Consider the following 16,996-nt stretch of genomic DNA (forward strand, 5'->3'; position numbering starts at 1 on the left):
GAGTCCTCCATACATGAGCAACATGACATTATCATACTGGGGGTGTGTGTGTCAAAACTTGTTCATACAGTATAACCTCTCCTTGTGGCTGCCCCCATGCAGTATAATGTCTGCTTGAGGCGTCCCCCATGCCCACTTTTGTGCCCCCTCACAATGGGTATGATCTCCCTTTGGCCCCTAGTCTCCAGCTCCATGACAAAAAAAAACCTCCTTCTCTGATGATTGGCACATCCAGCAGCAGGACGCGCTCCCACACACACATTGCACCGCTAGCTGTGCAGGAGGCTGATATCCCGACTTTCAGCGCTCCTCCCAGACAGCCAGCAGCGCAATGTGTGGCCTGCGGGTGCAGTGCCGGAGCTCGGCTGAACAGTGAAACAGGGAGCACGTGCTCCGGCTGACCCCCTGGTCCAGGGTGTAAAAGTTATTGGAAAAGGCATCAGAGTAGGGTTGAAGAAAATAAAAGGAGCCATAGCCACCTTCAGGCCAATTTCACACAACTGTATTCAGTCCAGGGAAACTCTCCCTCCCGTATTTCCCAGACTGAACACAGCTCCTCTGACCGAACTCACAGTACCATCATTTCTGATGCCTGACAGCAGGACCTCTGTTCTGCAATCGCAGCATTGTGTGAATACAGTTCAGTAGGCCTCCGAGCCACCGAAGAGCCATGGATTTTCACCTGTTCAGTGAGGTCCTTGTCCTTGTGAAATCATTGCCTGCATCTGACAAGGCTGAAGCTTTTTATGGCTTTTCATCAGCTGTGTAGTTACACTATCAAAATCCTATGCACCTGCTGTGGGCATTGGGTGGGGGGCACAGGAAGTTGACCTGAAGTTAAGATTTTAAATCTACGCCATGTCAGTTTATGCTGTGAATATCCACTACAGATTTTACTATTTGCAATGCTTAGGTATGTTCCATGTGGCCATACCTCAAAGGGGATGTCTCACTTCAGTAAGTGGCAATTATCATGTAGTGAAAGTTAATACAAGGCACTTACTAATATATTGTGATTGTCCATATTGCTTCCTTAGCTGGCTGGATTAATTTTTACCATCACATTATACACTGCTCATTTCCATGGTTACGACCATCCTTCAACCCAGCAGTGGAGGTCATACTTGCACAATATACGAAAAAGCACTAGCCTATGTGTGCTCCCATGGTACCGGCCACCAGAAATCCTGACGCATTTTCCTATAGTGTGCAAACGCGACCACCACTAATGGATTTGAGGGTGGTCTGTAACCATGGAAACGAGCAGTATATAATGTGATGGAAAAATGAAGCCAGCCAGCAAAGGACGCAATATGGACAATAACAATACATTAGTAAGTGGCTTGTATTAACTTTCTCTACATGATACATACCACTTGAAGTGAGACAACCCCTTTAAATCTTGAAAATGGTGCTTACTGTAGCACTGTACTTTTAGGGAGCTCAGTGGTGGGCTTTAATCTGGAGTACCTTAATCATACTGTGCCAGATTAAAGCTGCTGCAATCTCGCAGGAGCAGGTTGGGGTGTCAGTGACAGCCAGGCCTCCTAAGGAGAAGGGCCGAATGCACACGGCGTGAATGGTCCGTGCTATCCCGGCCTGGATTCCTGCTGACAGCAGGAGTGCACGGCGTCATTGGTTGCTATGACTCAGTGCGCTTCGTGCCACTGCTGCACTACAGTAATACACTCGTATGATCTATACATTACTGTAGTGCAGCGGCGGCATAGCAACCAATGACGCCGTGCGCTCCTGCTCTCAGCTGGAATCCAGGCCAGGATACCACAGACCGTTCACGGCCGTGTGCGTTCGGCCGAAGACATAGGCCTCTTTGACACTGGCGTGTGCGTCCAGTTGCCGTATTGCGTCCTGCCAAATGCGGGCCGCAATACACGGGCGCCGTTCCTTGGGCATTCCGCATCACGGATGCTGACCCATTCACTTGAATGGGTCCGCAAATCCGGAGATACGGAACGGAAGCACTACGGAGTGCTTCCGTGGGGTTTCGTCCCGTACTTCCGTTCCGCAAAAAGATAGGACATGTTCTATCTTTTTGCGCAACGGCCGGATAGCGGACCCATTTAAGTGAATGGGTCCGCGATCCGCTGCGGCTGCCCCACAGACTGTGCTCGTGCATTGCGGCTCGCATTTTGCGGACCGCACACCCCAATGTGAAAGAGGCCATAAGAGGTTTATGCTTGGGCCACAGTGCTCAGTGAGCACTATACACAAAATAAAGGGAGTAGCTATGCCACCTGTGTTGGACCTGCTGATCATGTGATGGCAGGGTATCTCAGAGATGCAGGGTCTTAGAAAGAACACTGCACATAGAGCTGATCCGGATCTGCTTTGTGCAATGGTTGGCTCAGGCACATGACTGTTGGATGTTTTGCGGTCTTTAAATTGCAGAGTAATTTCTGTTTTTGTTGTTTTTTTTGTGGTCCCATTGAAATAAATGGTTCGGGATGTGGCCACAAAAAAAGGGACAGACAGAGGGGGAAAAAAATACCTTTGTGTGCATGAGCCGTTAGGGAGAGTTCACATCACCATTTCATTTTCCGTTATTCTGATCCGTCAGAGGAAAATGGAAAAAACCGGATCCTGTACAAAAAAAAAAAGCCATTTAGACTGAAAAAACAAAGTACTGAATGCGTTGCTTCCCCCCCTTTGTTAACGGGAATGGCTCAATCGGATACCAGATGTGTGTACATGATGCACAGGACCCGTTTTTAAACAGGATCCTCGTGTGTGTGTGTGTGTGTGTGATCAGCTTAAGGGTCCATTCACACGTCCGTGGTGTATTGCGGATCTGCAATACACCCGGCCGGCACCCCCATAGAACTGCCTATTGCGGACAAGAATAGGACATGTTCTATTTTTTTCCCGAGCTGCGGACCAGAAGATCGGGGCCACACCCCGGAAATGCGGATGCAGAGAGCACATAGTGTGCTCTCCGCATCCATTCCTGCCCCATTGAGAATGAATGGGTCCGCACCCATTCCGGATATTGTGGAAAGGATACGGACTCATTCCACGGACATGTGAATGGACCCTAAATGGCGTGTGGAGTCTCTTCATGCTGATCTAAGGCGCTGTCTCCCCAAGGAGAGAGAGCACCCCCCAAAATCTTGACTTAGTCTCCATTCACACGTCCGCAATTCTGTTCTGCATTTTGCGGAACAGAATTGCGGACCCGTTCATTTCTATGGGGCAGCACTATGTGCTGTCCGGATCCGAAATTGCGGATCCGCACTTCCGGGTCCGCGATTCTGTTCCTGAAAAAAAATTGCGGACAAGATTAGGCATTTTTTATTATAGTGCCGGCGATGTGCGGTCCGCAAAATGCGGAACGCACATTGCTGGTGTCTGTGTTTTGCGGATCCGCAAAACACACACAGGTGTGTGAACGGGACCCTTAGGCTCACACCCAGTTAAGCCAGTACTCTCTGCTCTGCACTGATGAGGGGCAATCAGCCCGAAACAGCTGTCTGCAGATGAGCTGCTGGCTTATTTACTATCTGATTTATGTCTCAAGGCCTAGTAAACAGCGACTTATAGGATAGCTGCCTTACATCTGGTGGCATTAGAGGCAGAGCTGGTCAAAAGATAATTTGCATCCCTTTCTTCCCAGTTACAGTGGAAATAGTGAAAATAAGGGGGGGGGGGGGGGAAAGGGTCAGTGTCTGTCACGGCTGAGGATGGGGAAAACCCTCAGCCGTGCGATGGCCGAAGATGATGGTCGCTACAAGGCAAGGCCAGGACAGGAATCAGGGAGCAGGTCCCCTCCTATCAATCCCTATCAGACCCTGTCTCCTAGCCGTATGAGCCGACCCTGATGGTAGGAGGGCTCATACTCCAGAACCTAAAATTCCTACTAGCCCTCAGGGTGGCCCTCGACTAGGAGCAGGGTAAGACTACCTGTTCCTCCTAGATACGGAGGAACAGGAGTCTCACTGGCCAAGCTACAAAGAAAGGGGAACATGAACAGCTTATGGCAATGGTAGGTAAATGCAACAAAACACCTACCTGCCACAGACACAGAGCCTGGAACCTATGTATAAGCGCTGCTGTCCACAAGAACACAAACGGACACAGGAACTCGGGACCATAAGCTGCAATAACAAGGAGACCAAACACACACCTTCATAACTAGGGATCGACCGATTATCGGATTTACCGATATTATCGGCCGATATTCAGGATTTTGAACACTATCTGTATCGGCATCTATTTTGCCGATATTCCGATAGTGTATGGGGAACACAGATCGCGCTGCTGACAGCGCTCTCCGTGTTCCCCTTAGCAGCACAGGGGAGAAGGAGCAGTGTCTCCTCCCCCTGTGCTGTCGCTGCCGCCAATGTAAGGACAGGGGACAGGAGGAGGGGAGGAGCTATGGCCACTGCTCCACCAATGAAGATTAATCTATCATTCATTCATATACAGGAGGCGGGAGCTGCAGGATCACATAGCCGGCTCCCGACCTCTATGAGCTGTAGCTGCGATCTGCGGTAGTTAACTCCTCAGGTGCCGCGGATCGCAGCTACTGCTCATAGAGGTCGGGAGCCGGCTATGTGATCCTGCAGCCAGCTCCCGCCTCCTGTATATGAATAAATGTGAGATTAAGCTTCATTGGTGGCGCCCCCCAAGCCCCCCAGTATCAGACATTGGTGGCGCAGTGCGCCCCCCCCCCCCCAGTATTAAGCATTGGTGGCGCAGTGCGCCTCCTCCCCCCAAGCCCCCCCAGTATTAAGCATTGGTGGCGCAGTGCGCCCCCCCTCCCCCCCCAGTATTAAGCAGTGGTGGCGCATAGGGCCCCCCCACCCCAGTCGCAGTGCACCCCTCCACAGGATCCCCTCTCCCCTGCTCCTCCGATCGGTTACCATGGCAGCCAGGACGCTATTGAAGCCCTGGCTGCCATGACAAGCTCCATGCTGCTGTGTGCACAAAGCACACAGCAGCAGGGACAGTGTGAGCTCCTATTCACCCTGATAGATCTCTATCAGGGTGAATAGGACAAGGGTTCTAGTCCCTAAGGGGGCTAAAAGTTAGTTAAAAAAAAGTTACAAAAAAAATAATAAAAACACCAAAATATTAAATATAAATGAAAAAGAAAGGTTTACAAAAAAAAATACACATTAACAATAAACATTAATTTTCAGCAGATTTGTGGGAATTTTTTTTTTTTTTTTTTTTTTTTTCAAAAATGAAAATTCCCAGAACATCGGTATAAATTATCGGCTATCGGCCTGAAAGTTCACAAATTATCGGTATCGGCCCTAAAAAATCAATATCTGTCGATCCCTATTCATAACACCATGTAACATAACTTATGACCACAAGGGTGGCCCTCACTGGCAGATGGTATAAAAACCAGGAGGATGACTCCAGCTAACCATGGCTGAAGTACCCCTCAGATACTGGCATCAGCAGGAGCTAAATAGCCCCAAGTAGCCACACCCACACTCAGACACACCCAGTGTTCACAGACCAAGAAGGGAATTAAGCCTTCCAAAACCAGGCAAGGGAAGACAGCAACTTAAAGGGGAAGAGTACACACAAATAAACACAGTGCACACCAAACAGGGAAAGTGCACACATATAACACAAGTTGCCTGAGACGACCGCATGCTATGACAGCGAGCAGCCTAGCAAACAGCTCCAGCTGCTCTACTGCCACATACCTTATGTTGCCAGCGGCAACCACAAGTGAGGCAACATACTAGTGGCCCTCACCTGTGGTTGAACAACCAAACCAGACCGCAGGCAACAGCTTGCGGTTCAGGAGTCACGACCATGACCATGGTCGTGACAGTGTCTCATAGAAGTCTTAATACATCTTCCAAGAGGCCAAAATAAAAAATAAAAAAAAATCCAAATAAAATAAACTGAAATTGTCGCTTTTATTACCTCGTTCACACAAAACTATATATTTTAAAATGACCGACACAAAATGGAAAACGCATTTTGATTTTGAGCTATAAAAAATAACTAAAGAAAACATTAGTTAAAAGCCCAATGCATCATGCAAAAAGTCGCCAACGTTTTTCTGGTAGTCCAGCAAAAAGTTAGGACTGTTAAGCCACCATGTGTGCTACATCAGGGGGAAAAAAGTGTTTGGGAATTGGGGGATAAGTGCTGATGCCATGCCACGCTTCTGTAGTCCGTGTATGAGAACGCTTGGTTGAGGTAATCTCACGGAGGAGTTCGAACAAAACAGTGTAGGAAAACATGACCCGATTGGTGTTGCATGCAGTATTAGTACTCTGTACCCATCCCGTGAAGCCTGTAATAGACAGATCAGATTTGGCAAATAATTTCAGCCTGTACTTTATCATAATGAACTTTGGAGCTCTCCGCCAGGCTATGGGTACACTGGTGATCGCCAAATGCTGCTTCTGTCTTTAAATTTTGGGTCCTTGAGATGCATGTCATGTGTTGGCAAATGAACGATGGCTCACGGGTGGTGTTAGAATATTGTATTTGGAAACTTTACTGGGTTTTCCTAGATTAGAAAAACGTGGCTGATTTCTTCGAGCTATAGCACCAACACATTTTGTCTCTGGGTTGTATGCGGGGCAGTTCAGCCCCATTAACTTTAATGGGGCTGAGCTACAGTACCATACACTAACCGTGGACAGATGTAGTGTGGTTTTTGGAAGAAAGCAAACATGTTTTTCGTATTCTGGATATCCTCCTTTAACATGACTGGTCTGTGTGCACAGACGACTTATTGATTTCCCTTACAGGAAGAGTATTGTTTTGTATTTAAAGCTGATTCCTTGGAGTCCTGGCAGGTAGATCCCTCATGATCTCATGTAATCAATAAGTCCTAGAACAGGGATAATCAACCTCCAGCTGTTCTGAAACTACAACTCCTAGAGTGCTCAGTTTTACTTCTATAGAAGTTAGGCCTCCTGCACATAGGCATCGGCCGTGTGCTCCCCGCATCACTGATGTTGACCCATTCACTTGAATGGGTCTGCAATCCGGAGCTGCGGTGGGAAACGGAGGCGCAGAAGCACTACGGAAGTTGAATGGGTCTCGATCCGTCCCAGCCGCCGCACAACGGCCGTGTGCATGAGGCCTTAGAAGAACAGCCGAGCATGTTTAAGCTGGAGTGCTGAATTTTGATGATCCTGTCCTAGAATGACAGCACAGGTCCCAGCCATGGTCTATATCAGGGATCAGCAACTTCCAGCACTCCAGCTGTTGTGAAACTACGATTCCCAGCATACGCCAATAATTTTTTGGGGGGAGTTCTGAGAAGGACAGAGCAATTATGCATGCTGGGAGTTGTAGTTTCACAACAGCTAGAGTGCCAGAGGTTGCCGACCCCTGGTCTAGATCATTAGCTGTCAGTGAAGTGTGGATTAATAAGTTATGTTTTATCACCTGATTTGGAATAAAAGGAATAATCAGTAGACCAAGGATTGGTGATGTCAAGTTGCGGAATCCTTTTATTCACAATTTTCAGGATCACCATGCCCCCTCACCACTGTAACCTTCTGATGTGTAAGGAAGCCTGGGATGAATGCCCTCTGCCACTGTAGTATATGTGCCCTCGGCTTTACAGCTGCCCTGCTCTATGATGTCTACAACTAGTATATACCTGTGGTAGAGGAGAGTAACATTCATATGTCCTTGTCACACATCAGACACGTGTGTGGTGTAAATCCCTGGCAAAAAAATAAAACTCTGTATGACTGGAGATACATAAGGAATCGGTGCCTCCTAACATCCTGCATTCAGTGTAAGAGTATAAGGTATTTTTTTTTTTTTTTTTTTAACCCATTCTCATGCTCTGGGGGGGAAATCAAAGTTTCTGGAAAAATAAATAAAAATAAGTGCGAGAAATTAGCATTTTTCTTTTCGTTGATTCTGCGCGATAAAGCTATCGAATGAAGCTAATCTCAGTTCTAGTCTGCTGACACCTCCCCTGCAGAAATCTGTCGGCCTCGAATTTCTGCGGCGGATCCCCTCGTAAATGCACCTCACCCACGATGACCACAGACTTGCTAGTTGTCAGCTAAGTAGCAGTCTGTTTATAGCTGTTTTAGCCCCGGCATATGTACAGTGCATGTAATGATCCCTTCATTACTGTTTTGCAGGGCTGACGTTGTGGCATGGCTTCCAGCATCCGCATTCTTTGTGGGCATTATTTATGCAGGTTCCAGAGCCCTGTCAAGGCTGGTATGTAACATTGCAGTGTGTTCTGTACTTTTTCTCCATTTAAAGGGGACCTAAACCTTTGCTTAAACTGTGGCAGCACTTTCCAGAGCTCTCTGCACCTTCGGGTTTCAGTAGCTCTAATCTGCTTTTCCTGCATGTAGAGTACAGATCCTATGAGCTTTCTATGGATCGTTATCCTGCATGCTTGAAAAGCTTAGCAGAGCTGATGCAATCCAAAGGTGTGGAGCACTCTGAGGAGCACTGCTGCACCTTCATGGTTTCAGCAAAGGTTTAGTCTGGGTTTCATAACCTCTCGTACATCTATCACTTTCTCTGCCCATTGCTTAAAGGGGAGTTCTCTGGGACCGGCGCCTATATCTAGAACTGGAGAAGAAAAAATGTGTGTAACCTGGAGTCCACTGGAATGAAAAGAAGCGCTGCAGCTTTGACTGAAGGCAGTTTCACATGAGCATATTTAGACGCGCTCCGTGTGGGAGCAGTATTCCCAGACTGACCACTGCTCCTCCTCATAATTCTTTAGGATTCTGTGAATTCTGTTCTCACTGCGGGTCTACTGAACTATACTCGCATAATGCGGGGAGTACAGTTCAGTAGACCCACGGTGAGACAGAAATTCAAAGCATTATAATTTAATAAGATGGGGGCGTAGCCTGGACGGGGAATGGCCGCATGGTGAAGGAGCTCCCTACAGGCATCCTGCTGAAGCTACATAAAAAGTGGTGGCCCACAAACTAACTGGCTTCTACTAGCCTATACAGCAGGCATCCTCAAACTGCGGCCCTCCATTTTTTGCAAAACTACAACTCCCAGCATGCCTGAACTGCCTACAGCAGGACATTGTGGGAAATGTCGTTTTACAACAGCTGGAGGGCTGCAGTTTGAGGATGCCTGCTCTACATCCACCCTACGCTGCAAAGATGCCAAAACGGGCTAAGAAAGACGCTCCGAAGCTACTAACAGCCTCCTTCCCGTCGATGAGTAATGGCGCCCGCGATCCCGCCGCCGAGAGCAGCACTGCGGCGAGAGAAGGTCCTGGGTGTCGGACCCCTGCCGGTCAGATGCTGATGATCTATCCAGAGGATAGATCATCAGTTAAAACAAACTGCAAAACCCCTTTAAGGAAGAAAACCTATCTTGGCCGAATGGCCCTTTCGCTGTGACTGACGGCTGGCTGTTAGGCAAAGGCAGCCGAACTGTTGTGCATAAACGCTGTCAGTCACAGGGAAGGGGGCTGTGGTTACTGTGACTTGAAGCAAGGAGGCCGCTGCCCCCGTGACTTCAAGCCTGACTAGAGAAGCGCGCCGGCAGGGGATTAAAGAACGTTTTTACAGTTTTGCTTCATCTGCCTGCAGGAAGAAAATGTTCCTTACAAACACGCTGCTGGCTACTCTCGGGTACTGCTGCCGGCTTAGAATGTTTGTTGGATGTGACAGGTTCCCTTTAAGAAAACAATATCTCTCCCAAATTTACCAACAAACATGTTGCGCGTTCCCGCCAGGTCTATGTGCGGGGAACGCGCGACAATGCGTCCCAAAGAAGCTCCTGTACTTCTTGGGGCGTCGGGCGTTTTACAGCGCAATTGTACGCGCTGTAAAACGCTTAGGTGAGAACCATGCCGATAGGGAAACATTTGGTTTTTGCTCGTTGATCGTTTTACAGCGCGTAGGAATGTGCTGTAAAACGCTCAGGTGTGAACCCAGCCTAAATGTCTATGCACCTAACTCCTCGCAAATTGCGTACTTGACTTCAGTTGTGAAGAAAATAACACCCAAAATAAAGGGCAAACTGATTGTATGTAGAGATTTTAATATAGTGCCAAATCCACTCCTAGACTCCACGTCCAGGCGCAGTAGGCCTTCCCCTGGTCTAGACCCATGGTTGAAAAAGCACGATCTGTACAATGGGTGAAGATGCACGCACAGTAACGAAAAAGATTTCACATTTTACTCACTTAGACACCGCATCTATACTAGGATAGATATGTTCATTCTCTCTAAGTGGGTCTTGCCAGATATAATGTCATGTACAATCCATACCATTACATGGTCAGATCATGACCCTATATCTATGGTGGTGCGTACTCCTGTCCATCCAGCGACCACATATATATATATATATATGATAGGCTCAACCTCTTTATACTGTCCATAGAGAATGTCAAAGAAAAACTCACCAGAGAGCTGAAAGCATTTTTACCATCAATAATGCCTCTTCACCGGATCCCTTTTATTCTATGGAACACACACAAGGTCTTGAAGAGAGGTCTATTAATTCAACATGCTGCACGTTTCACAAAGAATAGATTGATGTTAAGATGGTACTACACGCCACTAAGATTAGCCAAGGTATATCTAACATCTTCACCTTACTGCTGGAGAGGATGTGGAGGGGTGGGTTCTCTACTCTACATTTTTTGGTCATGTCCTAGACTGAAATAATTTTGGGAATCGGTCAAGGTACTAATCCAAATGATATGCCCCGAGGTGGATAAGCTTACCCCAGCTTTGGCGCTCTTATTAATTGGCATTGATTCAGTAACCATTAAATGTAGAGTTATAGTATGTCATAAAATGCACTCCGCCAAACTATTACTCACTAGAAACTGGAAAAAGGCGGCTATACCTACTAGAGAAGAAATTCAACACATGGTTTCCAATAACTATCTTCATGAGCATATATTAGCTTTGCAGAGAGGTAAACTTCTAGCATTCAATAAATTTTGGTCTAAATGGGGGTCCCTGTTTTCAAATATAATGACCTGATACTGATTTGGGGTGTATCTGAGGTGGGTGATGTGGGCAATCCACCTGTTGCACGACATGACAAAGATACAAACGTTTGACTAACTAAACAATAAATGTATCTACGGTAAAATACACATGCCACACTATCCATTGCATACGCTTATCTCCTATGTTCTTCTGTTTGTGATCATGACACCTCATGATCTAAGTTATCTGCATTTTAAGGCGTATCATTGTTGAAATATACTATATCTTATGTAGCATCAAGATACAACGAACAACAATATGGGACAAGGTCCAAAAATATTTATTAAACTTGTAGCATTTGCATGATATATACAGGTGATTGTCAATAGATGAATAACTCATGCCTTTCCTGTTGTACAATATATGTAACTAATGCTCAATATCCTTGTATCATGGTGACATTTGTACTTTGTATTGAAAATTTTCAATAAAAATGTAATATTTAAATATTTCAATGAGATGCTGTGAGTTCACTTTAGAGGAGCAGTGTTCAGTCTGGGAAATACTGCTCCGACATGGAGCATGACTGAATACACTTATGTGCATCTGGCCTAATAAAGTGTAATCGAGGGACTTAACACCATCATGTCCTTAATAACATTCATAACCCCATTTACTAAAAAGAATCTGACGTGTCCCAATTAAACTTTACACCTGACAATTGCTGTTGTTACCTGTAGAAAGCTGCATTTAGCTATACATTTCTTCATGAAGTGGTCAGTTCAGTGTTAATATGAATGTCCTACCATGTAATGCATGGTGTTACTGACAGACAATGGTTATGGAACCACTGTGGGCTATTCCTGATTGCACTGTCCTGGTGGTCCCCTGGTTTTCATCCTTTAACCTTTGTACAGGGATCTGGTGTTCGCTGCAGGAGAGCCACCAGGCTGCTTCCTTTCAGAATAGTCCCAGTGTATTTGGGACCTGACACATGGGGGTCAGAGACACCAGTTCAAAGCACAGGGATCAGGCAATACACATAGTCAGAACCAGACTCTGGTCAGACAAGCAAAGTACATGTGAATCTGAGAAACAGGACCAGGGCAGGAGGCACAGGGTCAGAATCCAAGCAAACGGCAGAAGAACAGACCAGTGTAACAGGCACAGGTTAGGTCAGACAGCTAAGGGAGTCAGGTAGAACATGGTCCACAGACAGATTATAGCTCCTTTTACACAAGTTTCAGATCTGTGTGTAACAGCCTGCCAGAGTTACCTGGATCCGGCCTAGCCGGATACTGACGTTCACCTCCGGACCCCATTGACTATAATGGAATTCGGCCGGACAGATACTGGTGTATGCAGAGGTTTTTTAGCTTGCTGAAACCCTGCACTCATGAACTCAATGATAGGCTGCTTTAGGCTCCGACCTCCAGCACTGAAGCCCATGGTGTTTTACCTGTTCTTCTGGGTGTTGTGTTCCCAGCACAACATTGATATGTGAGCATAATCTGCTACGCGTTCAGTATATGACCTGCTTCCGGTGTCACTCTGCCAGAACAGCCTGCTGGATCAGTTAAACACAGATGTGAAACTCTCCTTACAGGCTCCACCAAGCTACAGAGACCAATTGCTGACCTCTCTTCCTTGCCTGAGCAACACAGCCGTACATTACAGGGGTTGTCTCACCTTAGACATTGGTGGCATAGCACTATAGGTGCATGTCCCACTTCTGGGACCTGCTCTTATCTCCAGGATGGAACTCCCAAAGGGAAGGGGACGCTCGCTCGGCTATTTTCGGAACTCCCATAGAAATTGATGTGCATGCGTGTTGTGCTCGTCTCCACTTTCGGAGGCCCTTTCTGGAGATGGGTGCAGGTCCCACCTCTGGTGATATTGATTGCATATCTGAGATGATAAAACTCTAAGTTTTTTTTTTTTTTTTTTTGCAGTTTTTGTAGCCAAAACCAGGAGTAGATGAAAAAAAAAAAAGTTTGTAGTCTGGCTATGAGCTGTGCGCTGCGATTGGCCAGTGCTGCAGCAAGGGACACGCCTCCTACAAAAAAAAATCAGTTCAGTACAACAGACGGAGCTGAGACACCGGAGCCTATACCGGGCGACCGGAGCGGCGCCCAGGCATACTAGTAAGTGCAGGGGGACCCCTGGGCGCCGCTCTGCCCACAGATAGTTAGTTTTTAGTTTGTATACTAGTGAAAGGTCCTCTTTAATACTTTCTCTCCTTCTACGATACTCTCATGATTTTGGCTTTAAAAACAGCATCAAAACTATTTAAATGTGGGGCAGCACCCCTAAGTATAATGTCCAGTGCACTTACCGCCATGGCATCTGGTAACAAAGCCGTGTGGTATTGCCTCAGTCACATAGGGAATTGCAGGGAGAGAATTTTTTGGTACTTAGATATTATTTGTAATGTGTTTGGTTTTCTTTCCCCCATCTTTGTAGACAATTCCTGTATTTTTGACATTGCACAATGCATCTGAAGTTGTGACCTATGTAGTCCAGAGAATTTTCTTCAGAGAGGTGAGTTATTATTTGTTTCTTTGATATTTTTACCAAAAAGTTAAAAAAAAAAAAAAATGCTTAGTAGATGATCTAGTAAAGCTGCCACCAGGTACCATTTTCGATGTAGAAGTAGGACTTTACAGTTCTCTTGCATCCGGTAACAGACATCTTGCGTTACTCCACAATTTCGGAGACGCACATCCTCCTAGTTATTATGTAATCCTAAGAAAAAGATGTCAGGGCTATAATGTCTGAAGAGGTAGTGGGCAGCAGAGCAAGGCACACATTATGTAATTTTAGTGTTAGACCTACTTCTGGTTTCCAGTTCTGATCTCTGCTGTCATAAAGGGGATCTGTTTCTTAGAGGTGGCCGTAGTGGCTGTATTTTAATACCCATAAAGAAATGAACTGATATGAGGAGAAATCACAAAAAAGAAAAACTGTAATTTTCCAAACTTGCTGCCATGCAGAGAAGTAACCTCTCCTAGCTGCCACACCCCAATGAGTTGGCGCCTATAACCAGTCATAAATTAACTGAACTAAGCGTTCTGTAGGTTTATATCATTTGGAGCAGGATTTCTGAGTGAAAAGCTTAGTAAATCCTGATAGGACCTCTGGGAGAGGCAGTGAGTGCCTGATTACCCTGTCCACACAAAATGACTGACAACCTACTGTATACACACATTAATACAGGGAGAGTCGGTCTCTGTAGGCGGGATAATTGGGACTCTCAATGTCTCTCCTAGGAGTCCTGTAAGGATTTGGGTTAATTGCACACTGCGTCTCTGCTCTTAGTCTAATGTGTACTTTGATCCCTTAAAGGGAGTCTGTCACTGACATGATTTAAACTGATAATATAGCTCTGTGGGGTGCAAATACATAATACTGGTTTAGTTTTTCAGAGTCTCCAAAGCTATTGTAAGTGCCCAGGGGCGATGAGTGTGCTGCAAGTGGCCAGTGCTCCACCTTACTTCCCCCTCTGTATCATCTGGCCAGCTCTATATCCTTGTGGCGTCATTCTCATCTCCATTCACAATCCCGCGCCTGCACAAAATAATCGCCAGTTCCGGGCATTTGCACTACATTGCCTCTGCCCACAGTGGACATACTGATATGCAGTGCACATGTGCCGGTTAAGTAACCGGTGCACACAGTGGGCAATGTAGTGCGCATGCCCAGGCTCTGCGGTGATTCGTGCAGGCGCTGGATTACAAATGGAGATGACAATGACGCCACAAGGTTCCAGGGCTGGCCAGAGGACAAAGAGGGGAGAAGTAAGGCAGGGAGCACTGGGCACTTGCGATGGCTAATTTACATATCTTTAAAACGTTGTTTTGGTGCTTTGGAGACTCTGAATAACTAAATGAAGTTACCGTTAGTGTTATGTATTTGTGTCCCACAGAACTATATTATCCGTTTAAATCATGTCATGTAGGTAACAGACTCCCTTTAACGCATAATGCCGTTCATGTGTGGCATTATGCGCAAGGGATTATATGTAGTGGGCTGCAGCGTTGAGCCTGCTCCATACATGGCGGCTACTGGCTGTATGGTACAGCAGGCAACCAGATTGAATAACGGTAATAAGAAAAGTCATAGGTACCCCGAAAACAAGGCCTCATACAGCTCTGTAGATGGAAATAAAAAAAAGTTATGGCTGTCAGAAAGTGGTGATGCAAAGAAATGTTGTTGTGTTTTTTTTTTTTAAGTAATAAAACAAAATAAGAACTATACAAATTTGGTATCGCTGTAATCGTATTGACCCACAGAATAAGGACGTCATGTAATTTTTAGCGCACAGTGAATGTCATAATATCAAAACAAAAAACCTTGACAGAATTTTTTTTATTTTTCATTTTTTTTTCAATTTTACCCCCATAAAGAATATTTTCCCCCATTTTCCAGTACAAGACATAGTAAGCTATGGCTCTTGGAATTTAAAAATCTAAAATGAAAAAAAAAACAAAATAGGCCAGGTCTTTAAGGGGTTAAAGTTTCCATAGGCCCCCTATGAGTGACTGATGCTGTATCTTTAGCAAGTCTCAAAATGCTTTGTATACAGAGCTTTACTTTGATTTTGTTTTACTCAGAAATCCTTCTCCAAACCATATTAACCTATATAGTCATCTTCTCTCTCGCTACCACATCTTGCTGTCAGATAGGACAGCAGAAACCACCAGGTTTGTTTCTATGTAAGTATTACAGATGTAATGTGGGATATGTATATGAAATGGGTTAATAGCTCCTATCCTACTTGAATAAATATATTAGGGGGGGATTTATCATAAGGGGAATATTTAAAGAGGTTGTCGGGGTTAAGAGCTGAACCCGGACATACCCCCAATTTCATCCAGGCAGCTCCCTGTTATGAGCATCGGCGCATCCTTTTCTCTGCACTACATTGCGCAGGGCAAAGGCATTTTATGGAGTTTCGGTGAAGTACCGGGCTCTCCATAAGGACGGCTATGCGGAGTGCTAGGCCTGTTAACGTCACTGGCACTAATGGGCTGACTTTAGTGCTGCCCTAGCATGAAAAACGACTAGGGCAGCGATAAAGCAAGTCCCATGGGTGCCAGTGACTTCACACTGCTAGGCGGAAGCATGAAATGCTCTGATGTTCATAACGAGGGGGGTGGGGGGGGGCGCGCTGCCTGGGTCAAATTGTGGGTATGTCCGGGTTCAGCTGTGAGCCTGGACAACCACTTTAAAGTTAATCTTGCATTTGCGTTGCCGTACTTTGACCCAAACTTATCAGACGTTGCACATTGTTAATGTGGTGCATCTTTAAACCTTTCAATTTTGTCTAGAAATGCTACTTCACTTTTTTACACCACTCCCTACTAGAGTGAGATTACAACTTTTTTGTGACTTTAAAAGTCACAGTGATAAAATCTGAAGAGAAACTAATATAGCTAACCATGCCTACCTTCCAACTCACTTTTCTAAACGTGGGTGAGTGGTGTAAAAATGCAAAAAGGCCCAAAACATTACAAAGAGCCTCATTTTGTGACTTTTTGAAGCCAGACGTCTGGGCTGCAGGGCTTAACAAATTCCCACCATTGTTCCTTCAGCTAAAAAGCTTCCAACAATCTATAAATGTAATTTCCTTATTTTCTTTTTTGTCTTTTTTCTTTTTTTAATATTCAATCTGTAGCAGACTTCTTACAAGCGATTGTCCAGGTGAGTATCCGGACACATTTTTTAATTTCCAAAAATAAATAAATCTATGATTGCTTAAAGGTGTTTCTGAGATGATGAAAATCCTTGATATTCTGTCAAATTACCTAAAATTAAATTAAATTGTTACATTCACCCTTTTCTTTAAGCGCTGGTCCATTACTTCTGCTGCTGCCAATTTTCTACACCCAAACCCTTCAACCTCTAACACCTGTGGCCGTACCCTAAAGGTTTTAGAGATTGAGAGGGCAAAGTTTAAAATCATGGGGATGATGATCTGACATCATATGGTAACCTGTCTGAAATCCTGCTGTATTGTTTTTTTAAATAGGAAATATATTTAGTCATCATGTAACATGTCTGCAGTAATGTGCAATGATGCAACCAGACTTGGA

At 45.5% G+C, this 16,996-nt stretch overlaps 1 protein-coding gene across 2 annotated transcripts in view; it reads left to right on the forward strand.

The window, feature by feature from the left end:
• The window catches only part of TMEM241 (transmembrane protein 241), a 126,548-nt gene that overhangs the window by 32,055 nt on the left and 77,497 nt on the right, over positions 1–16,996 (forward strand). Inside the window, exons 4-6 of one of the 2 annotated variants that reach the window (XM_044293626.1) lie at positions 8,109–8,190; positions 13,365–13,442; positions 16,579–16,604. In XM_044293626.1, the coding sequence (XP_044149561.1) occupies positions 8,109–8,190; positions 13,365–13,442; positions 16,579–16,604 (186 nt within the window). The remainder of the gene's footprint in view (positions 1–8,108; positions 8,191–13,364; positions 13,443–16,578; positions 16,605–16,996) is intronic. The other variant, XM_044293627.1, reaches the window with a different exon arrangement.

Source organism: Bufo gargarizans, chromosome 5 (genome assembly GCF_014858855.1).
Source record: "Bufo gargarizans isolate SCDJY-AF-19 chromosome 5, ASM1485885v1, whole genome shotgun sequence".
In the NCBI taxonomy this organism is placed as follows: Eukaryota; Metazoa; Chordata; class Amphibia; order Anura; family Bufonidae; genus Bufo; species Bufo gargarizans.